At 43.5% G+C, this 21,494-nt stretch overlaps 1 protein-coding gene across 8 annotated transcripts in view; it reads right to left on the reverse strand.

The window, feature by feature from the left end:
• TEAD1 (TEA domain transcription factor 1) overlaps positions 1–21,494 on the reverse strand; it is a 262,390-nt gene that overhangs the window by 159,105 nt on the left and 81,791 nt on the right. For all 8 annotated transcript variants that reach the window (XM_024757060.1, XM_024757061.1, XM_024757059.1 and 5 more), the window contains exon 2: positions 19,783–20,038. In XM_024757060.1, the coding sequence (XP_024612828.1) occupies positions 19,783–19,939 (157 nt within the window). In that variant the 5' untranslated portion in view covers positions 19,940–20,038. The remainder of the gene's footprint in view (positions 1–19,782; positions 20,039–21,494) is intronic.

The raw sequence follows: 21,494 nt of genomic DNA on the forward strand, positions 1-21,494 counted from the left end.
GACTTAAAAACTTCAGCATACTTAGTACAGTAAAGATGCAGGGATCTTGCTCCAGCATTTGTAAGGTTTCATGTGACATGCAACATGCTCACTAAGATGTTCACAGGAGTGAGTTGGGGCTTGAGATATTGACTCAGTGCTTCAAATGGGTTCTCTCCTTAGCCTTCCTTCCTCTTTGCCTTTTCTCTCTCCTAGACAATTTCCAAGGTTTCTGCTCCAAATCCTGAGATGCTATCTTCCAAATTGTTCTCAACCCAGAATGCTGAATTTCCAAGTGCCTGCTGGTTCCTGCTCTATGGAGAGCCCCAGAGCCCTGCAAATTCCATACAACTCAAACTCATGACTCCAATTCTGCCCCATAAAACCTGTCCTTCCATGCTGTACATCTTCCTTGTCTCTATAAATGCACAGCTGCCCATACAGATGAAATACCTGCATCTCTTTCCTTGCAATAAACCCTACCAAGTCTTCTGATCTCCAATATCTCTAATCTAATACCTGATCACAAATATACTGATCTGAAATACCTTTCCCACCTCATCTCCTCCTTGTCACTCCCATAGCCTCTGACCTAGTTGTAGCCCTTCTGCCCCAAGTACTGCAATAGCCTCCTTATGGGTCATCAGGCCTCCAGAATAACTCTCCTCAAATACTAGTTGAATATCCTAAAACAATGGCTTCTATTTCCCCCACCCCTTCCAGGAATGTGATACCTGCACAGAAAAGCTGACCTTTAGTGCCCCAATCGCCTGGCCCATTACTCCATAATCTCTCATCCTGCCCTTCCCAGCTCATAAGCCACTCTACTTCGTCCATCCTTCTCTGCACCCCACACTCTAGCTCTACCAGAACCCTACTGTTCCTGAGAACATGTATGTTTTCACAGCTCTCTGCCTTCAACCCTCTTCCTCTTCTACTTAGTCCATCCCTGAAAGGCAGTCCGGCATAGTAGCTAAGACTAAGAACAAACTGTCTTGGCAGTCAGGTAGACCTGGGAGTTTCTGAGTCCCCACTCCACCACTCAGTACTATGTGACCTTGGCTGCCAGTGCGTGGCCTAAACATCAGAAGAGCAGCTCACTTGGTTTTCCCAACAGTGAAATGGGAGATTCCTTCCATAGGTAGACACCTGGGGAAAAAATACTGTGACACACGATAGCAAATACACACAACTTAGCAGAGAACCTTCTTGCCTAGTTGGCACATGTTTTCCAAGCTCTACAAGAGGAACCACTGATAACTAGCTCAGGGCATCAACAGTACTGATGCAAAGCTTCTGCAGAGAATAACTTCCAGACTGTGAGGGCTGGGCTTTCTGTCCATCTCTTCTAGAGGGATTTGAGCACACAGGCCCAAAGGCATCCTGCAAAGAGCAAAGCTGTTCACCTTGGACTGACTATGGGAAACTGAGTTTCCCCAGACACTGCACCTGGAAAAAAAACAGAGCACCAGAACCCAAACTCTGGTCTTTGTCATACTTATTGTGATTTAAAAGGAAAACACACACATCTGGTTTAATGACTCCTCGACACAAAACCCCTGGCCTTTATCACACTAACGGTGATTATTCTTTTGTGAAGAACATGTGGTTTGGTGACATCTGGATCTGGAGACCCAAGTTCAACAACATTTTAAGGGTAGCTAAATTCAAATGTACACAACAGTTCAGGGTGCTTACTATGTGCCAGGCACTTGCATCACGTAACTTGACTTAACCTTTACATTAGTTCTCCAAAATTAGCGTTCAGCTCCTGGCCTACTGCTGCCTTGGATTCGGCCACCTTCTCTCTCACTCAGTATCTTAATTAACTGGTATGTTCACCTACTTTTCGAGCATTCTCCTCTCATTTCATCTTTACTAGTGAAAGAAGAAAGTTTTATTTTAATAGTAGCTAACATTTATTGACCACTTTCAAAATGGGCCATGTATTAATATAATGCTAGGCATATACATATATACCCAGACCAGCTTTATTGAGATATAATTCACATACCATACAACTCACCCATTTAAAGTGCACACTGCTCTGATTTTTAGTACACTCACAGACTTGTGTAAGCCTCACCACAACCAACTTAGAACATATTGATCATCTCGGAAAGAAATCCCAAACCCATTAGCAGGAACTCCCCAATTTCTCTCAAATCTTCCAGTTCTAAAAAAAACACTAATCTACTTCCTGTCTACAGACTGGCCTATTCTAGACATTTCACACAAACAGAATCACACAATATGTAGTCTTGTGACGGTCTTCTTTCACTTAGCATAATGTTTTCAACAGTTGTTCATATCATAGCATTTATTAGTACTTTTCATTGCCAAATAATCTGTTGTATGGATATACCACATTTTATTTAAATAGTCATCAGCTGATGGACATTTGGGATGCTTGTACTTTTTGGCTATTAATGAATAATGTTGCTATGAATACTAGTGTACAAGTTTTTGTAGGGACATCTGTTCCCACTTCTCTTATATACCTGGGAGGGGAACTTCCGGTCATATGGCAATTCTATGATGAACCTTCTGAAGAACTGCCAGACTGTTTTCCAAAGTGGTGGTATCATTTTATATTTCCACCAGTCATGTATAAAAGTCCCCGTTTCTTCACATCCAAGCCAACACTTATTGCCAGTCTTTTTGACTATAGCCATCCTAGTGGATATGAAGTGGTATCTCACTGTGGTTTTTATTTGCATTTCTCTGATGCCTAATGACGTTGAGCATCTTTGCATATGCTTATTGGCCATTTGTATATCTTCTTTGAAGAAATGTCTGTTTAGATCATCTGCCCATTCTTTAATTGGGTTATTTGTCTTTTTATTAGAGTTGTAAGAGTTATTTATACATTCTAGATACAAGTCCCTTATGAGATTTATAATCTGAAAAAAGTTTTTCTCCTATTCTCTGGGTTGTCTTCTTTTTTTTAATACTTTTAAAAAATTTTATTGGAGTACAGTTGCTTTAAAATATTGTGTTTGTAAAAAGTTTACAATTTACAAAAAGTTTGTAATTTTTACGAAGTATCAGTTTATCTATTTTTACTTATATTACTTATGCTTTTGGTGTTATATCCAAGAAGGCTAAACCAAAACCAAAGTCAGAAAGACTTATTCTCAGTTTTCTTCTGGAGTTTTATAGTTTTAGTTCTCACATTTATGTCTATGATGGATTTTTAGTTATTATAGTGGATGATATGAGAAAGGGGTCCACTTCATTCTTTGCATGTGGATATCCAACAGTCCCAGCACCATCTGTTGGAAAGACTACTGTTTTCCTCTTAAAATCATCTTGATACATTCGTTGCAACTCAACTGACCATAAGTGTGAGGGTTTATTTCTGGACTTTTGATTCTATTCCACTGACATGTGTGCCTAACTTGATACTAGTACCATATCATCATAAGATTGTAGCTCTGTAATAAGTTTAAAAGTTATCTTGAAAAAGAAGTTTCTTCTTTTTCAAGATTGTTTTCACTATTTTGGGTCCCTGAATTTCCATATGAATTTTAGGATCAGCTTGTCAATTTCTACAAAGAAGTTAGCTGGGGTTTTCATAGGGATTACAATTTATCTATAGATCAACCTGGTGATTACTGCCATCTTAATAATATTAAGCCTTCCAATCCATGAACATAGAATACCTTTTTAAGTATGATGTTAGTGGTGGAGTTTTCATAAATGCCCTTTATCAGGCGAGGAAGTTCTATTTCTAGTTTGTTGAGTATTAATATCACGAAGAGGTGTTGGATTTTGTCAAATGCTTTTTCTGCATCTACTGAGATGTTAATGTGATTTTTGTTCTTTATTGATATGATATTATTATATACATTAACTAATTTCAAATTTTAAACTAACCTTGCATTCCTGGGGTAGATCCCACTTGGGCATGGTGTGTAATCCTTTATATATGTTGCAGGATTCGGTTTGCAAGTATTTTGTTGGGGATTTCTGCATCTATATTCATAAGAGATTTAGTCTATAGTCTTCTCATAAAGTCTTTGGTTTTGTTTTCAGGGTTAATATTGCTCTCAAAGAATGGGCTGGGCATGCAAAACGTTTTCACACATTATCTCATTTAACCTTCACATCAAACTTGCAAGATGGGCACTCGTATTTGCCCCATTTATCAGATGAGGAAATGAAGGTCTAAGAATATTAAACTACCCACGGTTACACATAGTAGACACAGGATTTAAACCCAGTCAGCCCCCACTCCTGACCCTATGACCTTCATCACCATGAAGAACTTACTCCTTTGAGCTAACTGACAAGCCCCCATACAAACCAGACACTAACTAGTGGCAGGTTAAAACTATACTAACCAGATTTTGTGACCTGGTCACAAAGGTCTAGTAACCCGCCCTAACTTAACATCCTTCTGAATTCCACAGTGATAGCTTACTTGGTTCATTGTTCCACTTAAGTGAATCATTCAGGATCAACAATGTCATCTTAGAATAATCAGCGGTTGAAGTAATGTTCAGACAACTAAAACTAAACCCAGAGTCAGCCTGAAAAAAGCTATGTACACTTGCGCATGTACACAAAGAGACACACACACACCCTCCATTCGGAGACAGATAAGCGTACAAACATACCGTGTCAGGTATATACTAGGAAAAAGTAATTGTCGAAGTCTAGCTTTCTAAGGACAGAATTTCTGAATTGTAAAAATCAAATCAGGGTGGGAAGTGGGTAGATTCAGTCACTGCAATAACCAAACCAAGCTCAGCAATGAAGACAGCCACTGAATGTCCCATTTGGACAAAACCATTGTGATACTGACATAAAATGTAAACTAAAATAAACTGTTCTCATTCGCAACACCTCAGGCACAGGGTCAATACGGTTACAACAGAAGGGTGTAAACATGGGAGTGAGGTGCTGCTGGTTCTACACTAAGTTCTGCTTCACCAAGAGGTTCCTCAAGATAAGATGCTCTAATGGAAAACATCACGGGCTCTGTGCCTCAGCTTCTTATCTATGAAATTATAACCCTTGCCTCCATTATTTCTTTAGAATGTTGTAAATGTGATAACAATAAGGCTGTGGGAAAGAACACCTTATAGAGAAAAAAGATGAAAGTATTATCACCAGTAACTTTCACTAATTCAAACATTTTTTTGAAGGCCTAACGTGTGCCAGGCACTATGCTAGGGGCTGGAGATACAGACACACACATTAAAAATGAGTCTGAGATGAATGGATAAAGAAGATGTGGCACATATATACAATGGAACATTACTCAGCCATAAAAAGAAATTAAGCTGAGTTATTTATAATGAGGTGGATGGACCTAGAGTCTGTCATACAGAGTGAAGTAAGTCAGAAAGAGAAAAACAAATACCGTATGCTAACATACTTACATGGAATCTTAAAAAAAAATGGTTCTGAAGAAGCCAGGGGCAGGACAGGAATGAAGACGCAGAGGTAGACAATGGGCTTAAGGACACGAGGAGTGGGAAGGGTAAGCTGGGACCAAGTGAGAGAGTGGCATGGTCATATATACACTACCAAACGTAAAACAGATAGCTAGTGGGAAGCAGCCACATAACACAGGGAGATGAGCTCAGTGCTTTGTGACCACCTAGAGGGGTGGGATAGGGAGGGTGGGAGGGAGACACCAGAGGGAGGGGATATGGGGATATAAGTATACGTATAGCTGATTCACTTTGTTATACAGCAGAAACTAACACAACAATGCAAAGCAATTATACTCCAATAAAGACGTTAAAAAAAAAAAGTCTGAAAAGCGCTCTGAAAGGCCGTCAAACAACATGCTATGGAAATACAAAGGAGGGAGCAACTAGCTCTGCCTGTGGAGACTAAGGAAGGTTTCAGAGAGGGGGGAGTATATTCTACTCCTACTGGTCTTGAAGGACCAGTAGGAGTTTACCAGGCAGAAAACAGGATGAAGAGTGTCCCAGATACCAAGAAAGCCCATTCTCCCTTTTTCATTGTTTACTTGGAACCAAAACTCTCTTCCACACAGCAAGGCAGCAATGTAGGGGTACAGTCCAGAGAACCTCAGGTTCCCATCCTGTCACAAATCAGAGGCAGCAAAAGATGGTGGTGAAGAGTTCAGGCAATGGAACCAAACTGATGGGGATTCACATCCTGGCTCCAGGAGTTCTTAGTTCTATGATCCTGGGCAATTTACTGAACCTTTTTAGGCCTTGGTTTCCTCATCTGTAACATGGGAATAATAATAATAGCTATTGATTTGTAAGGAGGCTTAAATGAGTTGATGTTAATTGTTTAGAACAGTACCTGGCACACTGCAAGCACTGGATAAATACCATTATTATTATTATTATCAATCTCTGTCACAATGCCTGCTCTGGTCAGTCCAGGCCTGACTAAGATTTGTCCATCTCAAAAGGCCCCTATCCCAATGCATGTGGTCATCCCACCTGGCAATTCCCTTCACCTAACAACTGTTCATGACTGCTGTCTCAGGACACACGGGGACTGAGAGAATGCTTCCTAATACACACGGCTTAGGATCCAAGTAACCCAAACAGCATCTTCCATAATCAGGATCATATCGCCATTGCAGTCTGTGTGTTGCTGTGAGACAGCAAACACAAAGGCACATCCAAGTACAGAGACTGCAGCAACAGTTGAATAAACATGCAATCCGATACCTAACATCTGGCATGTCATCAGCCCCAATACCTTATTCACAATCAAGTATGTTTAAGGCTGTGGCTACTTTATAGGTACAAATGTCTTTATCAGGACATTAATGTGCACCAAACCCCTCTCCATAAAAGCAGTCATAAACAACAATCTCCTCTAAGCTGTCACGGAAGCTACTGTGTTTGTAATAGAACCATTCATCTAAGAGACAGTTGCCAAAGCCTGTCTCAACACAATAGCAAGCAAGTCACAGCGCACAGAGGCAGACCCAGGGAAGAGGGCAGGCACAGAGTAATTAGGGCTTCTGTAAAAGGTTGGGGGGATTCAAAGTTACCCGGGATGCTGCAGAGCTTTGGGGTGATCAATTACATTTCCCCCAGAGCACTTGCTTTCAAGGTAGCCTAAAAAGTTCCTCCAGCTATTGTAAAAAGAACAGTGTCTATGGAAATTTCTTTTTTCAGCTAATGACCAATTTCACCGTCTGTAGAGGGGGAGCACTGCAACACTACATAAATGTTTTTAAATAAATTAAATGTCCCAGGCAGGAAATTTCACTGTCACGCCTTTCAGACTGTATTCTAAAAGGGCAGAAAGGAGAGGGCGTATATCTGATACAGGAAGAGGCTTTAAAGAAATAATATCCATATGGACTTTGAAGAACGATTTGATCTTATTATTTACCTGGAATTGAAGCATTTGAGAGAAGAAAGGTGGGCAGATGGAATAATCTGTAGTGAAGGCATAGCAGGTAAATATCAAGTAAATGAAATATACCTGTCATTAAATCAAATGATTATAATCAAATGAGAATTTATAGCACTCTCTAAAGTCTCCAGAGTGTTTTCATACTCTAAAATCCACCCACCTCTGCCTAAAGGCAATGCAAGTACAAGATTACCTGCCAGGAATCTGTTACAAAGAATAACATGGTCATCAAAAAGACTACCGACATTTTTAAGAAGACAGGCCCGCAACCCTCCAGAAATAAAGCATGTCCACCCTAAAGTACAAGTTAAACGATTAATATTGGCTCGGCAAAGATGTGGATCCTGTTCATTCTGTTGTAGCAGCTTGCTGTGAACATGTGGACACTGGAAGAATGGATTTGAATGCTTTCCTCTGTCTCTCCCATCACCATTTTACCACAAAACATGAACATCAGAATAATGCCACTGTTAGTCTGGACAGCTGACTGACAGGTCCAACTGACTGGGCACCTGTTGAACTCCTGAACCAATGTCCTAAAATGTATAATAAGAACACCCTGCCCTGCTTCCTGGCCCCAACACCACCACTCTCAAACCACCTGTCTCCCCAGATCGGTGCCTCGGCCATGAACCCATGGAAGGAACAGCTTGTTGGCACCAGCTCCTCTCCCAGCACCACTCTCCTGCCCACCAGGACCTTGCAGTGGCCCACCCAACTTAAGCCCTAGTGAACATCACACCATTGTCGACCTGGATGATATGACTTGTTTCTCATTCTTGGTATTTTCCACATTTTTCTTTAATGAGTATTTCTTACTCAGAATCAGAGGAAAAAATAAACTATATAATTATTTTTCCCTCTAATTCCAAAAGTAACATATGTTCACTATTTAACAGAACTCCATTAATACAGAAATATATAATAGACACACAGAGTTCCCCATAAACCCATCCGCCTGCAGCAACTGCTATTCATGTTGTAAATTCCTTCAGATTTTTTACTATGACCTTAACCACATAGCACATTCATATGTTTTAATTTCCTGAGTTGAGTATCCTCTAGGATAGGCCCTCTACTACACAGATCAGCAGAACACTATCATAATAACAATAATTTGTAGAATGACCACTTTAAACACCTACTACCAAAGGAATGGGATACATTTAAATAACAATGGTATTGAGAAATTAAGACACACTCTCAAGTGAAATGCTATATAGAGAGAGGAACCAAAGCTCTAGTCCTAGGTGGAAGTCAGCAAGGGGTAAACGAGAGAGACAGCATTGGAACCAAGGGCCGTGCAGCTAAAAAAGTGCACATCCGTGAGTCCAGTGGAAGCTACTGCTATGGGGCCTGCCCAGCCTCTGTCGGCAACAGGTTCCCACTGCCCACTGGTCCCTTCCATCAGCTGTGACTCTGACCTAGTCAAGTTTGCCCCGATCTCCCCTTCTCCAGTACCTTCTTTGGCAGAAACTCTGAAATGTTTCTGCCAAAGTACCTCCCTTAACCAAACATCCCTCTACCTAGGCTAGGCAACTTAATCCTGAGTGACTGCTCCAAAATATACTACCTTTTTTTTTTTTTTTTTTTTTTTGTGGTACGCGGGCCTCTCACTGCTGTGGCCTCTCCCGCTGCGGAGCACAGGCTCCGGACGCGCAGGCTCAACGGCCATGGCTCACAGCCCCAGCCGCTCCGTGGCATGTGGGATCCTCCCGGACCGGGGCACGAACCCGCGCCCCCTGCATCGGCAGGTGGACGCTCAACCACTGCGCCACCAGGGAAGCCCTTTCCTACCTTTCTAATGTGCCATGAACAGAGGGGCTTAACCTAAGAAAAGTAGTATTTTTAGAATTCAGTTCAAAATACCTTCTCATACATAATTGCATTTTCTCTCAACATTGCTGAGAGGTATGGAGAAATATGTTCATTTCCTCGCCCCGTTCTACAGATGATGGCAACAAGGCATATAGATACATCACAAATAGGTATAGTTTTAGGGCAGCCAAAGAATTTGGGAGGAGGAAGGCAGAGAATGTTAGCAATTTCTTGTGACTCCAATGTTCCTTTTGCCAGACTGTTCTGCCACCTGCTCTTTACTAGGCCCATACCATTCATATCAATATCAAACTCTTCCCATTCATATCCATGGGGTCATGTCCTCCTCAAAGAAATCCCCCTGGGCTTCCCTGGTGGCCCAGTAATTGAGAGTCCGCCTGCCGATGCAGGGGACACGGGTTCGTGCCCCGGTCCGGGAATATCCCACATGCCGCCGAGAGGCTGGGCCCGTGAGCCATGGCCGCTGAGCCTGCACGTCCGGAGCCTGTGCTCGGCAACGGGAGAGGCCACAACAGTGAGAGGCCCGCGTACTGCAAAAAAAAAAAAAAAAATCCCCCTACTAACTGGTTACTTTGGTAGGTTTATTTGCAAATTCACAGTTCACTACTGTGGACTTCAACGTCAATGTATTATTCAATCAATGCTGATGAGCCTCACCATGTCCTACTTCCGTGTCTCCAGTGGCCATCACCCACGTTCATATCAGTTGACCACATTTGCGGCCACACCTTGAAACTCGTCACTTGAAATCTCTCCACCTTTAACCTCAGATGCTTCCTCACCTGTGCATGACCGCAGCCTCCTGTCCCGCCACATCTCCTACGTGTGCACAGCCTCTGAGCAGCACATGTCACGACCTGCCGGCCCCTCCAGCTTCACCTTGTCCCTGTCCCTACCTAGACTGGTGCAAGCATGCACTCACTAGCACCTTGGTGTCTCAGGTCCCAAGCCTTAACGTTGTCAAAATATGGATAAACCAATAATCCTCTGGCAGAAAAAAAATATATATATATCACATAATAACACCAGTGGGTTCCCCCAAAAGTAACGTTCTCCGCCTTGTACAAAAATTAATTCAAAACAGATCATAGACTTAAATGTAAAACATAAAACCAGAAACCTTTCAGAACAAAACATAGGAGAAAAATTTCAGGATCCAGGGTTAGGCAATGAGTTCTTAGACTTGACACTAAAAGTACAATGCACAAAAAGGAAAATTAATCCATTGGATCTCATCAAAATTTAAAACTTTTACTCTGTGGAAGCCCATGTGAAGAAGATGGAAAGATAGGCTACAGACAAGGAGAACATATTTGAAAACCACATACCTGACAAGGAACTCATATCTAAAATAAAGAACTCCCAAAACTCAACAGTAAAAATATAAATAATCCAACTAAAAAAGGGACAAAAGACATGAACAGACATTTCACTGAAGAGAATACACAGATGGCAAATAAGCACATGAAAAGATGTTCCACATCATTAGTCATTAGGGAAATGCAATTTAAAACCACATGGGATATCACCACACACCTATCAGAATGGCTAAATCAAACAATAGTGATACCACCAAATGCTGGTGAAGATGCAGAGAACCTAGATTGCAAGTGAGAATGTAAAATGGTACAGCTGCTCTGAAGAACACTTGAGCAGTTTAAAACAAACAACAACAACAAAAAAAAAACTGAAGGCACAACTACCATTTGACCCAGCAATGCATTTATCCCACTGAAATGAAAACTTACGTTCACACAAAAACCTGTACATAAATGGTCATAGCAGCTTTATTTGTAATAGCCAAAAACTAGAATCAACCCAGATACCCTTGAACAGGTGAGAGGGTAAGTACACTGTGGTACATACACACTAGGGAACCACTCAACAATCAAAGGAACAAACTACTGATACACACACAACCTGGATGAATCTCCAGGGAATTACGATGAATGCAAAAAAGCCAATCCCAAAAGGTTACATACAGTATGATTTCACTAGATAACATGTTTGAAACGACAACATTTTAGAAATAGAGAATAACTAATGGTTGCTAGGAGTTAGGGGAAGTCAGGGGAAGCAGGACAGCATTGGGTATGGTTATAAAAGGGCAACCCTGGGGATCCCTGTGGTGTTGGAACTGTTCTGTACCATTGAGGTGTGGATACACAAACCTACACAGGTGATAACACTGTACAGAACTTAATAAAACACACACACACACATACACACTCATTCACAAATGCGTACAAGTAGAACTGGGGAAATCTGAATAAGATCAGTGGATTATATCAACATTAATATCCTCATTATGATATTATACTACAGTTTTACAAAATGTAACCACTGGGGGGAAATGGGCAAAGTGTACAAAGGATCTTCATATTATTTCTTACAATTGCATGTGCAAATTTCCATTAAAAGAAGAAAGTAATGTTCTCCAACTTCTCTCAGGCCCTCCTTCCACTGCTCAGCAATTCTTTTACTCACCCCCGTGCGTCCATATCCCATTCCCCCACAGTATCTCTACTAAGCTTGCTCTATTTTTCAAAAGCCCATAAGCCACCTCAGCTCACATGGCCTTACTTCTCATCTGAAGAAAGCAATCACTATGCCCTCCACCTGGACCCTTCTCCTGCCATTATGCATCAGAGTAAAAGAAGCCCTACTCCTTTTAAAGTCTCTTCCTGGTTCTATTCCATCATATATATCCTCAATTACATATATTTTCTCCTCTACTAACCAAATGGCCAAGTGTCTACCCTGTCCTAAAATAAGTCTTCCTTTAACTTTTTATGCCCTTTAAGATACTACCTCATGGCTCTTCCTGTACATGGCAAATCTGGGCCATGGTAATGTTCCCTCTCTGTACACAGGGAGCATGAACTGAATAATGTAGCTCATTTCCTGTACCCAAAGTCTGTAAGGACTGTTTCAAATGTCAGTCTCATTCCCTCCTCATTTGTTTCTTTTACCAACTCTAAAAATGTGGCCCTGTCCTCTTGGACCCAGGCTGTAGCTTAGCCCAGTGGCTCTCAAACCTGGCTGATCACCCAAATTACTCAGGGAGCTTTTAAAAACACAGATTCCCAGACCACACTCTCAGAGATTCTGATTCAACTGGTTTGAGTCTGTTTTTGTTATGTCTCTTGTTTTAAGCTTCTCAAGTGCTTCTGCTGATGATGGTCAGATTTGGGAACCACTGATGGGTCTACCTTTTTCTTATAAAGGCAATCTTTTTACTCTCCCACAAACACAGACACTTCATTTAAAATCCATGCCCATTTCACCACAGTAGTACATGTGAGCCTGCGCATATCCCCCATTCTCATCCCTTCTCTGCTGATGAGCCCCCAAACTACCCCTGCAACTCCAAGCTGCCTGAGCTCCAAGCAGGAATTTCTGAACACCACAGATCACCCTCATCTGGATGGCCACCCAGTACACCTCCGGCACATAACAAAATTCAACTCCTCGTTCCTCTCCTCTCTACAAACTGCTTCTCATGTCTCCACTCCCCATCCATTTGATAGTCCCATCGTCCTCCCCACCACCCAGAAGCAGAACCCTGGAATCATCTTCAACTCTATCTTCTTTTTCACAAATCGCATCTGGTCAGCCAATCCTGTTGGTTCGACCTCTGAAACTTCTCTGCCAGCACCGTCAGTACCGAAGTTTAGGCTCAGCCTCTCCCACTGGCCTACTGCAATGGTCATCTAACTTCTCTTCATGCCTTCAGAGTTGGCTTTGTCAAACCCAGGCTGAGTCACATCACCTCTCCTGAAAACATGCAATGGCTTCCCTCTGTCCCCAGGATGAGCGCCGGGCACCATGGCATGGCACTCGAGGCCCTCCACAATGCAATGCCAGCCCACATTTCTAGGTTCATCTGCCATCCCCCTCCAGGATACACCCTCAATTCTAAGAGCACCAGAGCTGGGTCCTTTCAGGACTCTGTGCCTTTATCATGCTGCTCCCTTAGGCCTGAATGCCCTTCCCCTTCTCTCTCTCTCCCCACAGTAGCAAATGTGAACCTAGGCTTCAGAAATCCCTTGCAACAATTATATGCAACAATTCTATAACTGTGCACAAGCATGCGTTTTTTTGGAGAAGAGATCCACAACTGTCTACAGATTCTCAAACGGGGTCTGTGATCCAAAGTAAGTTTAAAAGCAAAAAAAAAAAAACACTAAGTGGCCTTTTCCCATTGAAAGTTAGTTCACCTAAGTCTGCCTCTCAGACTCTGACTCTTCCAGCCTTTTGCATTTTCAAATATAGACCTGCGCATTCCCCAATCATAAACAATCGTACTTTCTACTGCCCTACCACTGAGCCGTATATCTCTCTAGTACAGAATATACTTCCTTCCGTGTCAATATTGTAGTTAGTTGTCTTAACTGGCTTGTTGTATCAAGCTGACTTTCAAACGTCAACTCTACGACTTATTTACTGCGGCCTTGAGCAAGTAACTCGACCTTGGTGGGCCTCAGCTTCCTCAGCTATGGAACAGGGATAGTCACGGTAACCTACATCATTGGGTTGTTCTGAGGAATAAACAAGTCGACGCATTCTAAAGCAATGAGAAAGTGCCTAGCACACAGTTAAGTGGTCAAACAGGTCAGCTTTCTTAATTATTTTACATCTGTAGTCCCCCCTCACAGTCCAGGCACAGCACAGGCCCTCGCTGAACGACTCCCGAATCCATGTCTTCCCGAATCCCAGCGCTCATCCATTGCCACAGAAAGCTGTTGAAAAGCATTAAGTTTCCAACTTGGTAATAATTTAACATTCTCTCTCTCATTTTTTTTTTCGCCCTTATGACCAATTCTTGAGCCATCCTAATTAGCTATTTTTTACCTGGATTGCACAAGGGCTCACACCTTGTGCATAAACCTTTGTAGGTCAGACCCCCACTATGTTAAACTTCCCAGTCCAAACACTGATGACGTTGGCTTTGCTATTCTCACAGGAACCAAACTATTTCAAAATCCCCCATTACTCATGTGTTCTGAGGATCCCAGAATTAACCCTTGTTCTGCTGCTGTGCGTATGTGGGTAGAAATCCTTCCTACCTCTTGAACTAACATTTGCCAACACACAGAGCAAAAACCAGTATTTCTTCCTTCTCAGTCTAGGAAGACCATTAAATATACCAACACACCTTTCTCTCTCTCTCTCTCTCTCTTTTTTTTTTTTTTTTTTTTTTTTCTCCCTTTCTTTCTAGCCAGCTCCTCTCGGGGCTCAGAGGTTTACCTACTCACTTCTCTTTATTTTAAATAATAACTCACACATGCATATATTCAGCATACATCACTGATACCTTCTCTGTCCAGCGAGACAGGGTGAGGCCCCTGCCTTACGGAGCTTCTAGCCTGTTCTAAGGGCACAGCACTTTGTCCTTCACATTTCTAGCACATTCATTTGAAATAATATCCCAAATCACAGGTAAGACAGAAAGAGGAAACCAAAGATGCCACATGATGTTCAGACAGAGAAATGGGAAGAACAAGTTCAGGTCAGGCCCCAAGGCTCACTCTCCCAAGGCCTGGAGATCCTACAGGGCTCAGATTCTACAGCCATGTCCACATCAGGGCTGCTGGGGCCTCCACAGAGGTAGCCCACCTTCCTGGTCCCCATAGAAATGACGTGAAAGTACCCCGTCTTCCAGAGGGACGACTCTGCACTGCCTTGCCCAGTTCTTCAGAGCAGGAGGAGCATGGGGACCTCAGATGTCAGCCGCTTTGTCTGCACTGATGAACTGGCGCACACCTGTGCCTGCTTGTGTGCACTCCTTCTGATGTCCCCTTGTCAGTTCTGCCACCACCTCACTGAAGCAGCCCCCTCTCTCCTCTATCTTGTACTTCTATGAAGTAAGCAAAAGAGGCAAGTCCGACTCCTGTGCTCCCCTGGTTGGGAGGGCTCAGGTCAGCAACTGGGGAAGACCAGCCAGGGAGGACTGGCCCAGCGATACCTTCCTCCTCAACTCTTCTATGCCTCACAACTCAGCTCTCTAGGGCTGACCAGTAGGCCTGGCAACCCAGTAAGAAAGTGGGGGCCCCCCTGGAGCTCTCCTAAGCAAGGACCCTGAAGATATCTGCTCACAAAAGGAGAAATCAATTGTCCAGCAATTGCTCTGCCCAAGTTGCCTGTAGGATCCTAGGGCACCAGAATCTTCCAGACATCTTTCTGGCCACCACCAAGGCCAGCCTTATGATCTAGGATCCTCCCCGCTGCGATATTTGAGAAGCTTTCTTCCTGCCAGCATTGGGCCAGGTGCCCTGGACACTGGTGGCCAAGAACAGGCTTCAAAAGGCTAAGTGGAAGGTGAACATCTTCAAAGGGGTCTCAGACTTCCCAGAAAGCTCTGGCACACAGCCCTAACCTCAGGTCAGTGCTTCCTGCAAATGAACTTGTGATGGCTCCATGAGGGCAGGGACTTGTCTGTCTGGCTCGCTGCTGTATCCCTGACAACCCTTAGTATGGGGCTGGCATACAGGTGGTACTCTCAATGCTGACTTGTTGAATTCACTTATAATGACCTCCAGCAAGGAAGGAATGAAAGCACAGTGGAAAGAGTCTGGGTTTGGGAGTCAGACAGAGCTGGTTTTGAAAGCATCCAGCTATACCATTTATACTGGTCATACACAAGCCACTTTATCCCTTTTAGACTCAGCTTCCTCATCTATAAGGTGGGAATCACAATACCCACCTCAAAATGTTGTTGTGAGCATGAGACGGAAGTTTTGTGTAAAGCCTTTAACCCAGCTATTGGCAGAGAGCACTTCTTTATTTTCACTCAGAGACACTGATTAACTCCCGCTGTATGCCAGACACTGTTCAAGCGTGGTAGGGGGATCCCAAACCACGAGTTCATTGAATTCTTATAACAATCCTGTGAAGGAAGATCTATCTAAATCTCTCTTGCAGTTGAAGAAATGGAGGCACAGAGAGGAAAAGCAACTTGCCCGGAGTCTGATGTCTAGAAGAGGTAGGGCCAGGCCTCATATCAATTCCAAAGTTCAAAATTTAAGGCGCTACACTGCGTGTCTCTGAGGCAAGCAGCCAGTGAATGTTAGCTCCGGTCCCTGACTTGATTATGAGAGATATTTGACTACACTGCCTGACTAGTGTTTTCAAGTGCAATAGAAAACACATCCAGACATTCCCATGATTCACTGTTTTGTTCTGTCTTGTTTTAAGCTGTGACCTGCTCCTGTGAAATTCAATTCCAGACAACTCTGCTGATCAAGAACATCTCTGCCATCTTGTCCTCCTGCTATCTACTCCACAGCTATCTACCAGAGAAAGAGACACAGAGCGATGTAAAAATACGAAAAAGAAAGGACAAAGAAAACACAGAGAAGAGAGGGAGTGAGCTTGCAACCTCTTAAGAACAGTCAAAGAAGTCTCACCCTCCTTCTAATAATCCCTAAGAACAACTGCCTACCCATAGGGTACCGCAAGCAGAAATAATCTGGCCACGTGGAGACCAGCCACATAGAGGCTCGGCCTCTCCACCGACCCAGGTAGCATAGGGAAAATTAAGCCATCTTTTCTAATGGCCCAAACCTCAAAGTAAAGAGAGCTTTCCATTTTCCCCCTCTATAAGATTGCATTTGCCCCACTGACAACCACGGAGGAGACTTCATTACCAAAATAAATCAGCACTGCACTTGACCTTGCTTCTCCAAAGGCTCAGGATTAGTGACATCACAATACTCTACAGATGCTCAGAAATACCGGAATAACCCCCTCAAGTCAAAAACACTTGGTATCTCACTAGAAGGCATTAAATTTTGATTTTACTCCAGGAATCCAAAATGCTTTCAATGTTTTCATTTCCAAAATGCTTAAGAGAAAAAGCATGCTTTTAGGACCTTCAGAAACCTCGACTCCTGGTCTGGTTTGTGTCCTGATTCATGTGTGGTAAGATGGGGAACAGGCTGGAAGCCAAGGAACAGTAGCTCTGGTCCCACAATGCTCACATGACTCAATTCCCGAGGGGCTGGGGGCTCACCATGGAGGCTCCCAAATCAACCTTCTCTCACCCTCAAAGTTACAGGCAGGTCCCATGCAGCTCTCAGGCACCTGGGCTACTTTCTCTGAAGGGATCCAGTCTCCATTTCCCATAGCCCTGATAACCACCATGTTTCCCTTCCAAAGCAGCAGTACAAGCAAAGCTCCTCCACGCTGGCCAAAGAGAGGGAGTTGAAGGGAATGTTTTCTCTCCAAGGCAATGGCCTAGACATGGGGATGGCTTCAGGGCCGCTGCAGCAAATCCATCTCTCGCACCCCTAACCAGGACACATGACCTTGCAGTTGTGATTCCTAACGCTACTCGCTCAAAATGACTGCCCAATTTTAAATCAGGCTGGTCACCAACACAGTCAATAAACGCAACGTGGATTTCAGGAAAAAAGAATCTATGCGTCAAGAACACACGCTCCCAGGAAGCACTCAGAATCTGATTACTTTCAGTATTAAAGACATGCTTCACAACCAGCAGCACATTTGTCAACAGACTGATCACTCCTACTGAAGTACAAGTCACAAAATCCAGCATCATACAACATATACGCCCCAAGGACCACGGATATCATCTACTTTACCCTCGTTTTGTACAGGGGAGAAAACTCAGACACACACCAAGGGTAGGATTGTTCAAGTTCACTGTGGGTAGACGGCTCAAATCCAAAGCTTCTCACAATTCTTTTTCCTAGTCTGCTGCCTTTGACCCCCAAATACCAACAAGAATTCTTTCACAAAAAAAATTAGTTCAATCTACCATGGCTGCCACCTAAAAAGTAAAATCAATGGAAAAAAACTGGAGTTGAAAAGAATAACTCCGGCTTTGAATTATGTTCTTATTCCTAGCCCAAAAACCTGCTTCCTAAAGGGACAGCTCCTTTCCCATATTCCCAGTGAGAAATGAAAGGCATCTTCCCACCAGCATGTCCAACACTACGCCAGTATTTTAGATTAAAACAATCTCTGGGTAAACAAATGGGTGTTGGTACAAGGTAGAATGGCCCGAAGCCACCTTCACTACTCCTAATAAAATCAGCTTCAAAGAAGGCTCAAAGATTAAAGTGCTTTTCTCTGCCTTTAAAATGGGGAAGTTGTATTTTTAGGTATGAAAACAAGACCCTGAAAGCAAATAGCCAGGCTGAGGAAGGGTAGCCCAGGAAAGAAACAAGCACACAGAAAATGGAAGGCCCTGAAACTTTCTACCCACAGCAGCTGAGATGTTTCATCTTGAGTCCATTTCACCAGACATGAAGAAGCTTCTTTGGCTACGAAGGATCACATGAGAACATAAAACAAATACTGAAGGTTTACGTTCCCTTTCTCTCCTGTGTGTGTGACCCGACTGGCCAAGGGAGAGAGACTCTAATGCTGCAGAAAGCAAAATTTTCCTTGTTTCCATTACATCATCCAAATTGGAGAGGGGTAGGGCAGGGTGGGGGGCACAGCTGGTGGCAGCTGCACCACCATCTGCTTTCTCCTCAGCAGTGGGTGCTAGTTTGAGCTGCAGCCTCCTACGGCTCCTGATAGAGGAGGTGTGGTATTAAAGGTACAACACCCTATTATGGAAAAGCTTTCAAATTATTTAGAAATAAATCACTCCCGTGATAAGTTAACAACCTCCGCTAGGCTGCTGAGCCGGTTCTCTTTGAGTTTAGGTTATTTGTTTGCATCTCTTTAGACTCAGCCACAGTGCAAACTGTCAACTTAACGTGCCCAATTAGACAAGCAGAATGTATATGCAACCACCTGCCATCTGCTTCCCAAAAGGTAAGCAGGCAGAAAGTACAGGTCAGCAGCTGGAAGCCTTTACAGCAGGTGCAGGGAAGGTCCAAACCCAGTGTGCAAGCCCCAGACTAGTGGATGGGTGCTTGCCGCCACCTTTGGCATCCCCAGCCATCTGGTCAACTGGTCTCATCCTCTTGGGTGCTCTTGGAGTTTTGAATGCACTGTGAGGGGTCCCCATGTGGAAAGGGAGACTGGTCAGAGTAGCCCGGGGGTCAGTGCCTTGTCTGGCCATTCAACTGCAAATTGGCAACAACGCAGCAAACTGGTGGTTCAAAGGTCTGATCAAGTCCCTGGGCATGTTTTATATGGCCTATACAGAGTTGTGTTTAAAAAAAAAAAATGTTGGCTTTTAAAAATGAGTACATTTCATATATAAACATCCACCTTGCTAGATTTGGCAGCACAAGGCCCCATTTCTACGGAGCTTCAGTCAGTTATCTGGAGCTAGGCAGCAGCACTTCCTTTTGATGGGGCGTGCATTCAGAAGAATTAGTCCCCACGTTTGGTGTCTGCATATGCCACTGCAACTACCTCTGCTCCTATCTGGTCCTTGAGAGCTTTTGATATGAAGAAGAAGAAGAAACTCCAGGGAATGATTTCCCAGTGGTCCTTTACTGACTCTCCTCTTCAGTTGAGATTCAGTCCCTTGGATGGCCAACTAAAATCGTACAAAGATCATTCAACCCAATACAAGGAATGGATCTCAGGAGAAGGCTAGCTACATTGACCCCTTACCACAAAAGCAGGTTGCAGCATTTCAAAGGAGCATTTCAAATCACTTACCATACATCTTGCCTTCATCTGATAAGATGATTTTCCTCCTCCCACATGGTGGATAGATAGCCAAGGCTTCCTGAAAACTCTGCTCAATGTCGGGGCTCCAGACCCCTTCTGCATCATTGTCAATGGGCTTATCTGCAGAGTCACTCATCCTTTCCATGTTTTCGGCAGGGCTCTCACTGCCGCTCCAGCTGCTGGGCTCAATTTTGGCGGTTGGATTTTCCAAGCCGAAGCCTGGAGCCTTTTCAAGAAAATAAACCTAAGAGAGAAATCAAAAGATAGTATAAGGACACAGTAACCATCAACATACTGCTCTCGCTGGTTCTACTGCAGACTTTTCAGTCACCAGCTTTGCTTGGAGAATAACTCCTAGGAGAGAATATGGAATTTTGAGATCCAAGTGTCTTTTGTTCCTATGTATCACGTTAGGAACAGAAAGAAAACAGCAGGCAGAAGCTGGATAATCTTCACAGATGAGAGGAAATTTTCATCTGAGAACAGTACTCACTCTGAATTGCAAGTTCACAATGAATCATGCAAAATTTGCTAAGTACCTACTATCTACCAGGAGCACTTTGCTCGATGATAATCAACTCTCCAGAGCAGAACAAGTTGTTTAAAAGAAAATAAAGTAAAACAAAAGGCATCTACCTCACTGTGGCAATTAGCACGATAACTCTAAAATGTCAAACCATCCGAGAATTTGTCACTGAGATCACCAAGAAGCAAGATGGCGGCAGAATGGCAGACAGAAGGAGGGACATTATTTTATCACAAATACTCATTCTACAAACAGCAATGCCAGCAGACCTGGACCTGCTATTCTATAGCATTTATCGCAGGGCTTTTTACACTGTACAAGTCAGGTCACTTTGCCACTCTCAGCTTCTAGATTGTAACCCTGAAGCTGGAACCAAGTTGTCCCCAATTCCTTCCTTCCCTGCAACAACTGCAAGCGGCCAGCACATCTGAAGAAATGTTTCACACCCACATGAGGCACTTCATCTGGTAGCCTCCTTGGAATTCCTGATCACAGGAAAACTGTGGGGGAGGCTTTCGTTTATTTTTCTGTAGCACTAAAGATTACAGAACCAAAAGAAATCTTTCTCAAAGATTTATTCTCCTTAAATTATGCATGTAACCTATGGTCATTCCAAACAAATGTCAAAGTGGCACAAACACCAATGTGAAAATGATCTAATCCAGTACCCCTTGCTGTCTGCACACTAACATATCAATATGCCTTTGTTGAAAAGGCATCAGGTCATTTATTCAAAGCCTTCCCCAAAAGGGGGATAAGAATTCCTCCTGGGGATTGACTGGAAGAGGGGAGGCGCAGGGCCTGAGTAGGGAGAGCTTAGTGCGACCACCATTCCACCCCCTTCCGCCGCCTCAAGTCCATGCAACATTACAACAAAGGCGGCCAGGAGGGAAGCAGATGTGGGCAGCCCTACTAGGTACCAGGCACTGCTCTGTATCCCAGGGCAGTCACCTCTGAGAGCCAGCACCTCTGAGAGCCAGCCCTTTCCTTCTCTCTCCCAACTGAACCCTTTTCCCCTGCCTTCACCCGCTGTGTATATCTACAGATCCCAGGTGCAGAAAGTCTGAGGCACAGGAACATTACACAATAAATGGTATAACCAACGTGTGCTTTTGGCTCCGTATCCTGACAGCTCTTTAGATTTGGCAGCACCTGGATAAAGGAAACCCTCAGG

This window comes from Neophocaena asiaeorientalis, unplaced genomic scaffold (genome assembly GCF_003031525.2).
Source record: "Neophocaena asiaeorientalis asiaeorientalis breed wild unplaced genomic scaffold, Neophocaena_asiaeorientalis_V1.1 scaffold504, whole genome shotgun sequence".
Lineage (NCBI taxonomy): Eukaryota > Metazoa > Chordata > Mammalia > Artiodactyla > Phocoenidae > Neophocaena > Neophocaena asiaeorientalis.